Source organism: Equus caballus, chromosome 28, assembly GCF_041296265.1.
Source record: "Equus caballus isolate H_3958 breed thoroughbred chromosome 28, TB-T2T, whole genome shotgun sequence".
NCBI lineage: Eukaryota > Metazoa > Chordata > Mammalia > Perissodactyla > Equidae > Equus > Equus caballus.
In genome coordinates, this window is record NC_091711.1 from 10,816,508 (window position 1) to 10,835,165 (window position 18,658).

Below are 18,658 nucleotides of genomic sequence, written 5' to 3' on the forward strand. Positions count from 1 at the left end.
GACATTTCTACAGTATTGATTATTACGGTCTATGAATATAACATAGCCCTCTATTTATTTAGATCTTTATTTTTGATGATGTTTTATTGTTTTACCTTAAAGCTTTTACCATGTTTTATGAGATTTATTCTAAGATATTTGATATTTTTAGTGGTACTGTAAATAGTATGTTTTTAAAATTTCATTTTCTGAATATTTCTTGATGTTATAAAGAAATAGAAAAGAATGTTATATATTGACTTTGTGTCCAGGAAACTTGCTAAACTCACTTATTAGTACTAATAATTTCTCTCTTGATTCTTTAATATTTTCTCTCTATATCATCATATTATTTGCAAATAATAAAAGTTTTATTTCTTTCCTTCTGATGCTTATACTGCTTGCCTGCGTCCCTCCTATTTCCTTGTCTTACTGCATGTCTAGGACTTTAAGAACTAGAATATTGAATAGAAGTTATGTTAGCTTGTATTCATGTGCTGTTCCTGAGCAAATGGAAAATCTAACTTTTCACCAATAAGTATGATGTTTGCTGTAGATATTTTGTGAATACACTTTATCAAATAAAAAAAGATTATGGAAGTCCCTTTCAATTCCTCATTTGCCAAGAGAATTTTTTTTTTTTTGGTCATGAATCAATGTTTAATTTGTCAAATTACATTTATGCACCAATAGAGATAAGCATATCATTTTTCTTATTTTGTTAATGTGGTGAATTACACTGATTGATTTTCAAATCTTAAACCAATCTTTTATTCTTGGCATAATACCAACTTGGAATTGATGTATGATTCATTTCATGCATTGCTGGAGTCAGTTTGCTAATATTCTTTTAGGATTTTTGCTTCTATGCCTATCAGTGAGATTGAATTGTAATTTTCTGGATTTTTTGCAAGCACCTTTTGTTTGCTTTACAAATTTTTTATCTTCTCTTGTCCAAAGTGCCTCTCTTGTGGGATTTGCTGTCTTAGATAATATCATCATCATCTATGTGCTTATGCACGCTTAAACTACACACCCATGTGCATGTCCGATCAATTACCAATTCCATCAACTCCACCTTTTAAATACTACGTCACTCAGTTTCGTCATTCTTTCCATCTCATCAGCTCCTACAGTAGATCAGAATGCCGTTGTCTTTTTCTTCAATTGTTCTACAATCCCTATAAGGTTTCTCTGCCACAAATTTTGCTCCCTCCTATTTTCCATGTTACAGTTAGGATAGTCTTTTAAAATCACAAATTCTATTATGCTCCTTCTTAAGATTTTTCTACTCCTCCTCATTGAATTTTTTTGAGCTCCTCAAATTGGCCATGTTTTCTCTCATGTCCTAGCCTTTGCCCATGCTGTTTCCCTTGCTGGTAACATTCGCATTAGTACACAACTAAAAATACCTGTGTGGCAGAGCAGGCGCATTGAAGAAGGAGCAACGGTTGGTGAAAGAATGGCTAGACAGGAAACACTAAATGGAGAGGTACAAAAGGCAGTTCAGGAGCAGATTTTTCAAACACTATCTGTCTACTTTATCATTTATTTTGTGCTTGACCTGGCATGCTTTGTGGGACCTGGAAGTGAGTTCTTAAAGGGAGCTTGCTGTACTCAACCCTTGAGTTCATTTGTGGATAGCTCAGTTTATGGGCCATGTAAAAAGTGAAACCTCCTAAGTAAATAACCACAGGAATTGTTGAAGTGCTAGGGATGGTTAACCTGGCAAAGGTGATACTTGAAGAACTGACAGATAAAAAGGGAAGCATTTTGTGTACATTGATGACTACAAGGATATAAATAATTACAAATGTCCAGAAACATTCAGGAATGCACACTTCATTTCCAAATTGGGAAGAACTCTCTAAGCACTAGATCTGCCTCAATATGCAAAGAGCTGCCTCCTGAGACACTAAGTTTCCTTTCTTTTAATGTATCCAAGCAGTGGTCGGTCAATTATGTAAAGGGAATAAAGGGAATTATGTATTAGGGCATTGGTTCCTAGACTCAGGCCACATTCCAGACTAATTATATCGGTCTCTGGGGATGGGACACAAGAATCAGTAGTTTTTGAAGCTTCCTAGGTGATTCCCAAATGCAGACAAGCTTAGGAATCCCTGTCATAGAGGGAGATTTCAACTCCTTAGTGGTTTTCCTGCATCAAAAGTGTCTGGAAGAGATGAAAATAATACAGATTTCCCAGCACTACCCTGTAGCTTCTAAATTAGCAGGGTTGAGTGGACCCCAGGAACCTATATGATTAAGATTCTTCCCAGGTAATTCCGTTTTCTACCTGGGTTTGGAAACCACTGGATTATGTGACTTTTTTTTTTTTTTTTATCGCAGTAGCATTGATTATAACATTATATAGCTTTAGGATGTACATCATAATATATTTCGAATTCTGTGTAGATTACATCATGTTCACCATCCAAAAACTAATTATAGTCTATCACCTCACATGTGAGCCTAATCACCCCTTTTGCCCTCCCTGCCTCCCCCCTTCCCCTATGATATGTGTTTGTGTGACCTTTTTAAGGAGAATGCCTTGTCCATTCATAATCCAGCAAGCCACCTGATGAGCTCATTTATGGTATCCTTGTGGACAAGATATGTAATGTGAATTGAGACATGTATGTCTAGGACAAAGAATTCAAAGGTATCTGAATTCTAATTCTAGCCCTGTGGCTTACTACCTGTTTACTAGATTTACAAAAATTTACTTACCCTCTCAATCTTAATCTCCTCATCTTAAAACGGAGTAATAATAACCATTTTATAGATTCATTTTGAAGTTTAAATAAAATTATTTATGAAAAATGTCAGTCTAGCATAGTGTCTAGTTATATTGGGCTCACTTCTAAATTCTCTAGTTCTATGAATGCTGAAATTAACAGTGGAACCATGGAGCATGTATACATATTTGATGAGTGTATGTGTATTCCCTGTCGGTTTTTAGCTTCACTGTGCTGTGAATCGCTGGTTTTAATACTCTGTTTTGGTTCAGGTATTATAATTGGTATTTTAATGACCATAAGGGTAAAGAATAATGCCTTTCATTTGTTATTACTTTTAAGTGAAATATAATCCGTACCTAATTTTTTTTCTAAATTGGACATTTTAGATAAGAAGTTTTTCATTAATTTTACTATAAATATGGTGGGGGAGATTAACTGTGTGCTTATTTCTTTTTTATCACAGGTTTACAGGAACTGTGTAATTATTTATTAAAATGGAAAACTGTGAAGAAAGAAAAAGATAGCAGTGGGAGGTGAAATTCCTGGATGAATAGTTTGCTTTTGAGACATCAGCATTTAAAAACGATATGCTGATTTGGAAAGTTCTGGGAGTCAATTGCAAAATTCATTTCTTCCATTCGCTCAATGGATTTTTTAATCATTCCTCGGAGCTGATGAAGTTCAGAGACGGTGTGTGATGGGAAATGTGGCATGCCAGTGTTTTCCTAGTGATTGCATCTTGGATTAGTTTGCTGCTTTTTTGAAGAGATTCCATTTCGAAGGGTAAGAACCTATGTGATGGATTTATCTTCAGAGATGAACAGACATGGGAAGAATCCAGTGAGTCACAAGCTAGAAGATCAGAAGAAGGTAATACAAATACATTTCCTTTTGCTCGGTCCTTTTTGTTTATGCTTAAGGAGAATTTTGTAAATTGAAAATGAATGTGCTTTAGGAGATAAAATAGCATATTATTTCATGGAAATAAATTCTTCCCTATAGCCAAGTGTTGCTATGGGCCTGGATTTCATTACCAGTTGGTGGTTTTATTTCTAAAGTCTTCCGAATTCATCCATCCAGTGGGTTGGCAAAGGAGTCCACTGTATTTGTTCACTCTTGACTTTATTCTAGTGACCTGCTGGCCTGACCTCAGGTGAACAGTTTTCTGAGATACAGGGTGAGGTGTGAGTCCTAGGGCATCTCCGGAGTAATGGAGCAAGTTAGAGTTTCCTGAAAGAGAACACCTGTCTTGCTGCCATCAGAAGGCGTAATTGGCATTTGAAATTTTCAACTTTCATGTCCTTGGGGTTCATCAACTTAAGCGTTTTAACAGCTGGCCTGCAAAAAGAGTCATGAGGCAGCTATGAGCTTTGGTTTGACTCTTCATGTGTGATGTCAAAGGGACTAATAGAAAACATCAAGAAAGGACTGTGCCAATATATTTTTCAAAACAGCTTTAGAGAGTTTCTGAGTAAGAAGCTTGGAACTGAATACTGAAGGTGGCACTTAAACCTTGTTTTTCTACTTTTTTAGAAACTCTTACCTGCTAAACTGCACTGAAGAGAGAATCATCTAGAGTGCTTATCAGAAGGGTTGGAGATGGTGCCCAGGAGAGAAAGCCCACTCATAATGAAATATATTATTTTTTGTGGTGCTTCCATTGACTCCGTTAGTACAGGAGAGGTGTGTGGGGACCCAGTGTCTAAGGCACAGAAGCAAGGAATAATGGGCTAAAAGAAAGGAGATTTTTAGTGAGACTTGGATCTGAAGGGCATGATTAAGGTTTGTTTTTACATCTGTCTTAGCAATTTGTTTACTAGTCACTTTGCACTCCCAGAAGACAACTAGCTCTTTCACAGTTTTGGAGGTAAGAAGTTTAGAAGAGGTTGTACACAGGCAATAGCTTATTAATTTGTTCTGCCATTATGACCACCACCACTTGAACGGGGGCTATAGTGATCCTTTTGCATCAATCCAGGCAGAAATGGATGGGTTATTTATGCCCAGTTTGGTTCATGCATTGAGTTTACTTGCAGTATAAGTAAATCTCAGAAAATACTAAGTACTGTAAAATCCAAAATGCCTGGAATCAATTTTCCCTTCAATGTGCATATAAATTTCTGCACAAATAAGTGTGTTAACAAGAATGCTGTTGGTGTTTCAAATGGTCAGCATTTTTTTTTCTTTTGCTAGCACTGAGTGTGTTAATCCAAAAGAGATGGCAATATAAGTTTCCATCTAAAGCATGCTTTGCAATTTCTTAACTATTAAGGAGACATTTAATAATTTTTCTCTATCCACATTTTTAAGATGTCCTTAACTTTGATGGTAATTTGCCTACTGTAGCAGGTAAGTGAAGAGGGAAGTGGGTAATAGGTAAGCAATTAATATTATAGAGTTCTAACTTTTGATAGAAGTCCTGCTTTTCTGGCAGGGAAGAAAAGTGCCTCTGCAGGTGCTCTCCTTTAATTTATTGAATAAGAGATATTTTGTGCAAACACAGAAGGATCGCAAGCTGAAGAATGGAACAAATTCTAAAGTTGTTCTAACATTCCTTGTATGGAACTTTAAACAATGGTCTGTAATGAGGCTTCGTTCCCCAGGTCAGTTCACAAAGGACTGTTCAGCTCATAAAGAATAGTAACAGAGTTTAGAGAAATCGCGGTCAGCCATGATTCTGTCAGAAAATTAAAAAGACCAGCTTGTTGTTGTGGGCCAACTGGATATCCATTTTGCTGTGCTTCACCTTCTAGCCGGTAGGGAGATGGGGGAGGAAGGAACATTTTCAATGAGCAGTATCAAGATGGAAAATGGGGTTCTAATGATTTCCTGGCCACCCAATTGGTGTGGGCATTTGCCTTGAATAAGCTAGAAACTCAGATATTGATCAGTCATTTGATCAATACTTAAGGTTCAAATTTGTTAAGTGTTAACCAGAACATTTAGTCTCACTGACAGTTTCATGAGTTTATATTAAGGAGAAAAATGAAATGTAGCATCATAAATCTTTGTAGACTAAGCTCTGGGCACAGCCTTGCCACCACACAATTGCCAGTGGAGATTATAAGACATTCATGTAATTACTTCAAGTGTTTGTAGTCCTTCATGATGAATTAATTTAACAGGCAGAGTGTTTCACATCAGTGATATAAAATGCATTTATTCTAGCTCATGTCTTAACCTGGAGGTGAAGCATCTTTTTGGTATTACTGAAAAATGTGTTCCTTTGACAATGTTTGGCGTGTGGGTGACATTCACAGCAAGATGCATTGAACTGGCTTGAATATATGCTCCTATTTCAAACACTGCACAACTGATTTCTTATTTAGTCTACAAATGGCTCACTGGCTTTTGCTCTTAGTTTAAAATATGTGGATTTGTACTTATCATGCACTGCTTCTAAGTAGAAACTGTTAGAACACGGAGGATGTGAGTTTGTATGTGTTCTGAGGCAGTGAGTAGGTGAAGGTCCTGGAAGAGGACATTTATGGAGGGCTTCTTATATACCAGGCACGTGCTTGATCCTTTCCAATTTATTAAGAAGGTATCTTCCTACAAAGATAAAAGCTGCTTTTACCTCCTTAACAGATTTAGTCTTGTAAAAATAATGATCAGTTCCTCAAGGATATATATGTTAAAAAACCAATACATGTGTATATATACACACATTCGCACTATTATTCAAAATTAAAGAATTCAAAAGTGTGTGTGATTTCTTGGGCTTCTTTTAAATAATGCCTCAGCACCGCACTAAATGTGAACAGAGGAAAACATACCATACTTGAAAGTTAAAATGTGTCATGTCCCCAAGTCCTGTCTGAAGTGTTCTTCACTGCAGATAAAGCAGAGATGTGGATCTTACCGGAGTTGAGAATACTTCTAAGAATCTCAGATCAGCTGAGATTAATGTTGGGCTAGGTGGAATTCAATTGCCTTTATTTTATTATTTTATTTTATTTATTTATTTATTTATTGAGAAAGATTAGCCCAGAACTAGCATCTGCTGCCAATCCTCCTCTTTTTGCTGAGGAAGACTGGCCCTGAGCTAACATCGTGCCCATCTTCCTCTACTTTATATGTGGGATGCCTACCACAGCATGGCTTGACAAGCAGTGCCATGTCCACACCTGGGATCTGAACCAGCGAACCCCGGGCCGCCGAAGCGCAATGTGCGAACTTAGCCACTGCGCCACTGGGCCGGCCCCTCAATTGCCTTTTTGATTCCGTGATTTTTATCAGCGGAACTTTCAGTTACTATTGGCCGGTAGTCCTGTTCTTGGCATTCAGCTTCTGGAATGTCCCAGATGGGGAAATTATCATGGCATCTCAAAGCTCCTGAATGCCATAATGAGGTGTTTTATTTTTGAAAACTTGACCTCTTGACCCTTGCTCGCTCATTGATGCCAGTTAGGTTGGTATATTGCTTTCCACTAATTTTATTGCTTTGTGGGATTATTTCTGCAAAAGCCCCTGGAACAGTGAAAGCCCAGTAGGTACAAATGTCACTTCTATATAATTAATTTTGACCTTGAACTGAAAAGCAGAGCTCAGATTTTACTGTCAGTCTAATTGCAGCAGTTTGCAGATCAGACAGCCCTGGGACACTGATTTATTGTTCCACGAATATTTTGTGTATTGAACCAAAGCATTTGTTGTAGTCAGAAATTTACTAGGTACTGCTACAAAGGGTAACAGGATACACATTTTGAAATTATGGCAATGAAATACAATAAATATTTAGTGACCTGTTGAAATTGTTCTGGTTCTCCATTCCCTAAAGCAGAAAGGGAGAAGTGTTACTGCATATACGCAGAGATTTTTACTTTTGTGGAAATGCCTAAGATTGATGCCATTTCAGTTTTTCACTTCCTAAAGTCATGTCTTTTGCCTGTTAGTTAGTCAGCATTATTTTCACACTGCCACACAAAAAGCTCAAGGATAAATTTCAACACATCGTATCTTTCTTTCTAAGAGATGGCAGTTATTTCGGAAGTGACACACTCTGGGTGTGATGAATGGGAGTGTTTGAGATGTGGAAAGTCATGTAAACTGAGAGAAATGATTGTAGTATTAAAGAATAGAAAAGGAGATGCTGATATGGAGAAAGCCTATTATTTTAAGACAGCCCCTGTGATACTGTGGACTTAAAACCAAGTTTAAGTGCGGAGTTAGAGAAAGCATGATCTGCAGGTGACAGTGAGCGCTCATCGGTGTCTCTCCACGTAGGCTAGTTTTGATCCTTTTTTTTTTTCAATTGACATTAAACAGAATTGTGGTCCAGGGTATATCTGCATATGCCTGTGTCCAGCTAATTTTACTGAAAACCTCACCCATTTGTGATTGCCAGTGCTTTACAGAATAACAATACTTTATCAATTTAAATCTAGTCTAATTCTTTTTTTCTTTTTGGTCATGTGCTGATTTTTTAAAATTTAGACTGTATTTGTTGCATTTTCTTCCAGTGATGGTAAAATAGCGTCATATTAGAGTAAGGAAGTGTGTTGGGATTATTCTCACAGGTGTTGAGGACTGCTTGAAATTGTTTATGTTGGAAACTGATTAAAGATCTGTCTTAAGAGAAAGTATGAAGACAAGTCACCAAGGGAGGGCTTAGGATAGAGTCAGCCCTTTTACTCTTTGATCTTCTTGAAGGATAAACTCATTAAATGATGCTTTATTTTTACAAATCTGTCTGACTTTTTTGTTAGTGTGTACCAAATATGTTAAAAGGACCACGACAGAGGATGAGGTTTCTGATTTATTTATTTACGTCATTTATTACATCCTTTATTAATCATCCAATCCTGAAGCATGATTGCTAATATGAATAATTGTACTGTGGGTTTCAAGAAAATTGGTTAGCTGTCCAGTTACTGATTATTCAAACTTTGAATTTCTGAAATACATTGAGCAACCATTCTGCAATGTTATTATACAGATCTGGAATAAAGGTACAGACACAAATATGAATGTCAAGTTCACAAAGAAACTAGTACTGGAATTGTGGCATACTGTGATACCAGTTGAGACTGCCCCTAATTTCCTCTTCTGCCCAGCTGTCTTTATAAAATGATGCTACAAACAGCTGTCTCCCAGCCACCTTACCTGGGATTCTCTAAGGATGAATTAGATAAGGTGAGCTCTTTTTCTGCTCAGAAGTAAATCTAGAAACTGCTCTCTCAGATCCAAACTTGAATAGAACCTTCTTTAAAACTTTCTCCAGCATATCATAGAGAGTCCTCAAATAGACTTCTGAAAATTTGTATGGCCACTTGCCTTTTTGTTCCTAGCATCACATATTTTCAACGTAAACAGACTTGGGATAACAGAAAGAACTGGAAATAGATAAAAGTGAATACTGTATACCATGATTCATGGTTCCATCCCTTTGTTCTAAACTAGACTGTGTTCTTTTTCCTGACTGGTGGATTTAAGATGTCAACAAATATAATGACCACATAATCTTCATATAGATAAACAGACAAATAGACCCAAGATATATGATACTTGAGTTATGTTCTGAAAACTTTGAAGGCAGAATTATATGTAAGTTGTTATTATGGTTATTAGGTGTCATTAATTATCTCAAAGATGATAATAACGATTGCTAACATACAAAGTTTAGTCAGTTTTTTGTGGGTTTTTTTTGAGGAAGATTAGCGCTGAGCTAACTACTGCCAGTCCTCCTCTTTTTTGCTGAGGAAGCCTGGCCCTGAGCTAACATCCGTGCCCATCTTCCTCCACTTTATACGTGGGACGCCTGCCACAGCATGGCTGCCAAGTGGTGCTGCCATGTCCACACCCAGGATCCCAACCGGCGAACCCCGGGTGGCGGAGAAGCGGAACGTGCGAACTTAACCGCCGCACCACTGGGCCAGCCCCTTTAGTCAGTTTTAATTCCTGTTTCTTCGTAAATCCCTTTTTCTGTCTTGATATTAACATGTGAGTTCTTCTGGCTTTTGTCACTTCCTGAGGGAATGACCAGACTGAGACTAATTTTTCTTCTTCTAAAGTTTTTTTTAAAAAATGTGTATATGCAATGCAGAAAACCAAATACACTAATGCACCAATTTGTTCTCACCTTTCTATACATACATCATTAGATTTTTATATATTTATATCTAGTATAGATATACACATAACTTTTTAAAGCAAGTATTATAATATTTTGTGGTCTGCTTTGAATGGCCAATCATATCATCGTCATGTTCTCTTTAAGATTATGTTTCTAAGGGGACCGAGACTTGTCTCCATTTGACCACATAAATATATACATTTGAAAATAACACAGGCATTTTAAAGCCGCAGTTCAACCATGTCCAGTTGCCTCTCTTGAGGTTCCAGGTGAATATAAACAGGTGGACTGAAATTCTAGAAAGCTTACCTTGGGGGAGCCAAGTGGGTAAGAACCCGTGAATGCATGAGGATATGCCAGTAAAGAATTCTGAGTGTCAAAATCAGGAAGGACTTCTGCTCGTTTCCAAGGACCGAAGATTTGAGACAAATCACAGAGTCAGAATATGACTTGGCTCTAGAATGGAGTGGGGAGCAACAACAAGAGGGGTAAGCAGAGAGAAAGAGGCAGAGACGAGTTGAGAGTGTGCTGACGTGCCGATTGGTTTCAATGGACAGCAGCAGGCCGCCTGCGGGTGAGCAGAGCCGTCTGGTTTGACTTAACAGCACCAGGGCAGGGTGGACAGACTTTTTTTGTGTTTTCCTTACATTGCCACTGACCAAGTGTCTCCAAGACTGATGGTATTCAGTGGCTACACAAAGCCTGGGATAAGAGTTATATGAAACAAAGCAGATGTAATGATAATGTTATGAAAGCAGTAGACATAAAAAATTCTGTCAATTTTATAAGCAAATTTGGAAAATTTGAATGAGAAATAAGCAGAAAACCATCAAAATCTTTGATCCTCAAAGTGTGTCCTGAGGAGCAGTGGCATCATTCTCATACGGGAGCTAATTAAGAAGCACAGTCTCAGGCCCCACACTAAACCTAGTGAATCAGAATGTGCATTTACCAAGATCTGTGAGTGATTCTAATGCACAGCAGCGTTTGAGAAGCACTGCCCTGGACACCACGTCTGAGAGCTCCTCAGTGGGATGAAGCTTTACTTACCCACTGTTGTGATAAGCTGCATTTTATTTTCTATCCTCTGGTTCCTGTCCCCCTTCCTGACTCCCCTCCCAGTATTTCCTGCAATCATCAGCCAGAGAAACTACTTGCACTTGAATCATTGTTTCAGAGTCTGCTTGGGGAAACCTAAACTAAGACATTCTATGTCTAGAGTACTGGAATCCATGCAATGTATTCATTTCAATCAGCTAGTGTTGGGCTCTATGTTAACACAGCTGTTTGGAATTTAAAGTTTTCAAGAATTCTCCTGTCCTTTTTATTCCTTCCTATTTTATTCTTGGATATCCTAAGTGCATACCCAGACAGATGATAATATCAACACAGACAATATGGCTGGTCCTGACTTATGAACACTGAATTGGCAGTTGACCCACACGTAGGCCAGCTGCTGCCACCACTCACTGCTGCCCCATTATTGATGGCCTCTGCAGCTGGAATTGTCCTAAGCAGTTGATGTAGCTAGCTAGCACCTTTTTCCCTATCCTGCCTTCACTCCATTCACTAAAAGAAATCAAAATACAATTCTGACTCATTTATTGAATCTGGTGTTTGGGATTTGGTGAATTTTTAAGTGAAATCCTACTCATTCTCCTTTTCCTCTAGGATTCCTTGCTGAGGAAGCTATATGTATATATACATACATACATATATATATATATATATATATATATATATATATGTATACACACGCACACACACACACACACAAAACAGTGGCTAAATTGGAACAAAGGACTAGCATTATAAAAAATGTGTGTGTATAAATGTTTCCAGATTCTCCTGAAGGTAAATCCTCTCTGAGAAGCTGTGGTGCCTTAGGTCCAAAAGCCAAATCTGGGTTCTCTAGCCTCTCAAAGCTAGAATCCCAGCTCAGCTGAGCAGACCTGAAAATACTAACCAAGTTAGTTGTGTAGATCAAGATGGACAGAAAGAGCCTGCCCAAAGAGGAGGACCCTGTTAGGTGAGCTTATCACAAATGAGCAATACACTGGAAAAAAAATGGTGATGCCTGTGACCCTACCTTTACCAGGAGGAAAGACTGCCCAATAACAAAACACAGCCCACTATTTCACTGATGACCTGACCAATCAGACTGTCAGTGTCTTTTGGAGGATCTAGTAAAAAGTCATGTAGTAAATACTTGAGAGCAAAGGATCTAGAATAAGACTGCTTGAGTTTGATTCTGACTCTGGCCCTTTGTCAAATTACTCACCTTCTGTCTTCTAGATTTCTCATTTGTGTTATTTCATAAAATGAGAGTATTGAAAACAGTTATATGTATAGCATTTGGAACAATGCCTTGTGCCTAGAAAACACTCAATAGCTGGTAGTGTTGGGATGAACTATGGCATTGGACGTGGTCTCTCCTCAGTGGGCAGAGGCTAGAATGTGAGCTAAAGGGCACAAGTGTAACTCCCTTCTCATCACTTGACTTCCTGCGAGGGCCTTGGAGTGCTGGTGCTGAATGAAGTCTGGTTAGCTCCAATCACAGCAGCCCATTGTGGACTTCTCACTTCCATCTGCATTTAACAAACAAGCACTCCCCAAAAAGTGAAGGTCTTCTTTATTTGGGAACAGCACACACACACACACACGCACACACACATACAGAGATGGAAGTGGAACTAATCAACCAGTCCTTGATTTTGCCCCCTAGCCCTAGGGCAGAATTTCCCTGTGGGTCTGAGCGTTCTTTCCTGATATATATTGGACTCAGTGTTGGCTGTTCATCTGAGGCCAAGGCTCAGCTTACCTGTTTCCTGGAGAGAGTCAGAGGATAGTTGGTGCTCAGGATATCTCACCAACTCTGGAGCTGTTCAGAGGAGAGGTCTGTGAGTTCAAAGACGATTTCCCTTAGGATGATAAGTGTGATAAACCAAAATACTTTCTGGCCATGACACGTTGACAAGTAGAAAGTTACTTTTAATTCATGATACATTTTAAAGAAAAATTTACTTTCTAAATCCTAAACATTAGTATGAATTTTGTTTCTGTTTTCAAGAGGAGAAAAGAACATTGAAGGTGGGGAAAATTCTCCATATATCAACTGATGCCTGCTTTATCTCTATCATTTCCAAAGTGCAACTGAGAACATAAAAATGGCATATAACAAGGATCTATGATAAAGCAAACAGAGTAAAATGTTAATTGTAGAGTCCAGTGGTAAGTGTATAGGTGTTCACTGTAAAATCCTTTCAGCTTCTCTGTTTGTTTGCAAATATGTATGAAACGACATGACATGGGGGAATATGTAAATGAGATGCATTGCTTGCTTTCAAGGTATTTACAGTCTGTAGGTTTTCTGCCCTACTTCCTCATGCTTGATCCTCCTCCTCAATGTGACTTGGGGATCAAGAGAATTAGAGGTTTTAGAGGACTTAAGGGAGACTGATGCAGGACTGCAATAAGTAGTCTTTTAGCTGCGCTGGGTAGTTTTTTCAATTGGCCTGGGATCCTAAGCAGTGTTTATTGCGTGATGTGTATGGGAGATACACTCACAATTTTTAACAACTGACTTAAAAATCAATTTTAGGACTCTATCCCATATGTATTGATTTTTCCTTGACTTAAAAATAAATTTTGTATATTCAATCATTTGTACGTTGCATAGATGAGCACGATTGTTGTGCTCCAATTAGAATCTGGACATGTCAGTTCCTAGCATCAATACAATAAAAGTAAATACCTTTATGTGATTTTTGGAATCTTTCTCCATGACCAGTTTTTCGTATTTTATAGAATAAACTATCCTTTATAAATACTTATTGACACATCTTAACTGGACAATGTAGTTGGTTAAAAATTCATTAAAAATGTGCAGTGTCATATTGCCTGTTCAGAAGCAATTTCTTGTGTGCATTTTTGCATAATGGTAAAGTAGTTCCTTAGTGCCCAGTGAATGAGTCTCTTGGCTAAGAATGTTCCACAGTATATTCAGAAGGCTCTACATATCACTTGCTGTCTTCCAGTTAACGAACCAGGTTTCGCTAAGTCATTGTTTCAGAAACAGAGATGGAGTTCTGGCCTGCTCAGGTTAGTAATGCTCCTCTCAGTTGTTTTATTTATTGTATTTTAGCAAAATATTTGAAGAAGTAAATCATAAATTTAAGAATCAAACACAAATTTAAATGATACAATATTTTGGTTGAATTTAGTGTACGTTTGTGTATTTGTGGAGTGCCCAGTAGTGCTCTGTGGTAGGGAGCAGTAATATATCTTACGATGTTAACTGCATTACTAATGAGCTTATTAATTTATATCCATCACCTCACCCTTGCATGAAAAAGTAGATTAGGCTCCTAATTAATATTTGGATAAAAACCTGTAGCTTACAAAGCACTTTTCCTTGCGTGTCCTCCACCTTCACAATTTTGTGAAGCTGTTGTTCAGGCGTTCTTTATGTTCATTCTAGGGACAGACTTGCCCAAGGTCAGAGAACTCACCAGACTGCATCTTTTTATTTTGTTTAGTAGTCTATGATTTTATTTTAAAATTTTATCCACCTGTGTTTAGCACATTTTGTATATACATGGAAATTACCTATCACGTCATTTCTCTTCTTTCTTAAAAACATCTAATTTATTAATGTGTTGTTAAAAATCTGTTTGAAAGATATACATCTACAGAAGCCTTTTTAGTTTTTCTATTAAACTTTATGCTACATGAGTCTGAGTATGATATACTTTATTTGAGCAAATGTTTTTCAAGAACTGCTCCCAAAATGGCTTTGAAAAGATGTGAAAAATGAGAGTCCAGATTTGGGAAATTGCCATTCTTTGTTGGCATTAAACTGGTATGGTCATGTTAGTCTTGTCACATTTGGGAAATTTGATTCATGGTTCTCCATTCATCTTATTAAGGGTGACTGATTTAATAAAACTACATTATGAAGCTTCATTTAATTGTTAGGAAAATGTGATGTAAGGAACACAGGTTATATTTAAATTTGATAGGCTGCACAAAGAAAAATTGTCAGTCCTCACAGGTAGGGCCACACTCCCATCTCAACTTCTCAGTTTTGCCAGCTTATCAGCCACCAGATAACCCACAAAGCTTGGCTACCTGGTCTCCCGGCTGTGCCAGTGACACATGTGAGTACACGCATGGATGTGAGCCCCTGTGCTCTCCTGCGGTGAGGCAGGATGTTCTGTTGGACCACATTCATGTTCAGAGTTTGCTCACCGTGGTGGAAATGAACAGGGAGTGGGCCCTGTCTCAAAGGTGAGATTGCTAGCCATTTCAAGGCATAGCCCTATCGTTTTCGAGGGCATATGAAAAAATAACATAAAATAGATATGTGCCCATATTTGGACCTGATTTATAGTATGTTTGATTTGTCTGATGTAAAATGAAGATGAGAATAGTGTTCTATATAAATGACCCTTTTGATTTTCTACTTTGATAAGTATTTTTATATGGTACTATGGTTTACATGCATCACGTTTTCCTAATGTTTGTGTTTTCACACTTGCCACTGGCTGCAGGGTACTGATCAGATTGTGCATGTTCAGTTCTGAGGGGATGTTGCTACTTGAGAATGTGACTCAACCCACATGAATTCTCCTCACTTTTTACATTTTGCTTCTGACAGTTAATTTAATACTTTATATTTTTCATTAAAATTAGGTGTTCTCCTTTGAAAGTCTTGCTGGCTGCCTGATTAAACAACATTGTTAGGTACAGTGTAGTAGTTTTGTTTCGTGCTATCTCAGTTAGAAGGGCCTCTATCTTTTAACAGTTGCTGGTGTTGGCAAATCATAATGTTTGCAAATAACAGATAAACAACACCTTGTTTTCTAATTAACATTGGGAAAGGATTTAGGGTTAAATCTTAAAAACAACATGAACTTCATAATTAATATCTTAGTCTGCTTAGCTCTGTAAAATATTTTTATATAATTATGAAATGATGCAGTGATTTCCACATTACTTTGGGAGAAAAGTACAAGATAATGTTACATAAAAATGCGCCTTCACATTTGTGTAGCACTTGCCATTTTACAGATGTCTTTCATATCCATCATCAGGTACTAAGTTAGTGGTCCACATAAATATATGACAAAGTATTCAGGGGTATAGCAATGATTTTTTAAAATGCACAGTGCATGCAGATTTATCACTTGCCTTCCTAAGACCTTTCTGTGACTTTTCAGGGTGTTTGGGGTACAATCTGAACCCCTTAACATGGCCCATGAGGCTCTGCATAATTTTATTCCCACTCCCCATCCAACCTTGTCTCCTGTCACTCTTTCTGTCATTCTGTTGAACAAACCAAGGACTTTCTCATTTCAAGGCCTTTGCACTGACTGCTCTTTCTGCCTAGAGTCCTCATTGCTCTCCTTTTTGCATGGATGGCTTCTCATCATTCAGGTATCAGGTACTAATGTGATTTCCTCTAGAAAGTGCTGCCCCGTGCACTCCATCACTGTGTTCTGTGATAGCACTTGCTGATTTTCTTCTTAGCAGTCATTTCAATTTGTCCTGTTACCTGTGTGTTTGCTTGCTTGTTTACAGCCTGCCTGTAAATCGGGCAGGGATGCTGACTCAGTCATCATTGTGTTGGAAACCTTGGATACCATGAACTCAAAAACCGTTCCTGTGGAACAAAGAAGAAAAATCTATGTGAGTCAGTGAATGACCACTTATTCAGCAAAGGTTTAATGAGGACTTACCAAACCGGCATGTAATTTCTGATCAAAAGCTAGAGAAAAAATGTAAACACTCGTCTTACTCCAAAGCAGCTCTCAGGCTAGCATACCATTAAATAAGAAAATAGGAAAACTTTAACTCAAGAAAAGGGCTTTTCGGTCAGAGTGAATACTCGTGAGTATTCTCTGCCTATACATACCCTTGGGTCTTTATTTCTCCCTATAAGGGAAGAATGGGACTTTTAAAGCACGACTATCTATGCAGCCTCCTGCATTTTCCACTGGATCTCTGAGGCCTTCCAACTCTTGAAGGTGAGAAAAAGGACAGGTTTAAAAGTCTTACGGTTTCCATTACAAATTATCTAGCTATTTATTTATGAATTCATCCATGATATTTTATAGTCAGAAGTCATGGCATCTCTAGGATTTAAAATTGTTGGGTACTGACTGATACAGATATTTATGTAATATTTAGACTCTCTCTAGATGAGATGCACCGAAAATTAAGGCTAAAGTTATGTGATATTTAAGATTTGATTGTTTTCCCCCACAAATGTTGGTAAAAGGATGGTTAAATTTTATTTACATTTTGAAGTATTATGCATGCCCCCGCTAACCCTATTAGCATAGACACTTGTATCAACTTCTTGAGTGGTATTCAAGAGGTCTGATGATACAGTTGAAATGGAGAGGGGCAGGTTCAGTCCTACTTACACATCCAAGTGGAGAGAAACCCCAATCTCATCAGTCCATGCCATTGTTCCTCCCCCTGCTTCCCCACTCGCCTGGATGGTGCTGACAGGTGTTTCTTCATAGCCTGACTGGTGCTGCCCAACAATTGCTGGTCCAGGATGTTCTCTGAGAGAATATGACCCTGCTTCCTAGGGCTAAGCTGGACTGTACTTTTGCTACTGTCACTGCAGTCTTCAATGTTCCTCTTTTTCAGATCACATACATACCTACCTCCCAGGTATCAGCTAGCATCAGAGCCACTGCATTAGAGCTATTTCCAGGGTCTCTCTTCTCCAGGCATTTACCCCTAGACATGAGCCACCATTTTTCTTTTCTCTATCAAACACAATGTGCTTGATTATACTCTCTTTATCTGGATAGTGAGCTTCTAGTAAAACTCCCTTGTACCCCAGACAGAAGTAATTTCAATGACTCCAAGATAATTTCCAGCAACTCTCTTACTAGGGAAGAGAAAACACAAAAATGAAAACACAATTAAATTATTCTCTGGTGAGCCATGCTACTATATAAAGTACATGATGTCAATAGGTTTGTTGGTTTCCTTACCTCTGAAATATGCATGTCCATTCTTAAAAACTTGTTGTAATGTTATAATTTATACTGACCACCAATTCCTTATACACAAATTCTGTTCTGTAAAGTCTTATAATATTGATTGGTCAAAATTATTAAGATTCTTTCCTGGGAGACTTTATTTTTAGTGCTTAGGAGAGCACTTTCCCAGGTAAGAAAATGTAATCAGCCTTTTATATGCTTGTTTATATGGCCAGATTCTTTCCAATATTCAGGCAGACAAGGGGTCCATTATCACACACTGTTACTTTACTTTTTTCTCAACGTTAATGGGCTTTTCATACTCTTGTTTACAAACATAATTAAAAATAGGCTTTTGTAAAAAGGAACTTAATTCTAATTGAATGCTGATTAACTAAAGTGTTATTTAGTTTTTTCTAAAAGTCTTACAGAGCACCTGATAGAAATTTAGGATGATTTCCAAGAGAAAGTAAAGCTAGAGAAACTATTGCAAAGTAGAAACCAGAGCGTAGAAAAGATTTGAATGCTGTGTCTGTGCTTTCTGATACAGTATTCACTAGCCACAGTAGCTATTATAATTTAAATTAATTAAAATTAAATGAATTCAGTTGCACTTGCCATATTTCAAGTGCTCAGTCGTCCCATGTGCCTCGTGGCTACCATATTGGGCAGCACACATATGCAATATTTCTGTCATTGCAGAAAGTTCTGATGGACACAGCTGCTGAAATGTTGTACTGGTTAGAATGCAATGAAGAATGGGAAGGTAGGGGAAGCAGAGTCAATTAGACCAATGAAAGTGAGAGAAACAAGAGCAGTTTGGTTTTTTTTCAGTGCACAAAATTGGAATGGGGGGGCCA

The 18,658-nt window shown here is 37.8% G+C and overlaps 1 protein-coding gene across 9 annotated transcripts in view; it reads left to right on the plus strand.

Moving 5' to 3' along the window:
- NAV3 (neuron navigator 3) overlaps positions 1-18,658 on the plus strand; it is a 776,877-nt gene that overhangs the window by 202,707 nt on the left and 555,512 nt on the right. For all 9 annotated transcript variants that reach the window (XM_070254197.1, XM_070254199.1, XM_070254205.1 and 6 more), the window contains exon 2: positions 3,184-3,590. In XM_070254197.1, coding sequence (XP_070110298.1) covers positions 3,519-3,590 — 72 coding nt within the window. In that variant the 5' untranslated portion in view covers positions 3,184-3,518. The remainder of the gene's footprint in view (positions 1-3,183; positions 3,591-18,658) is intronic.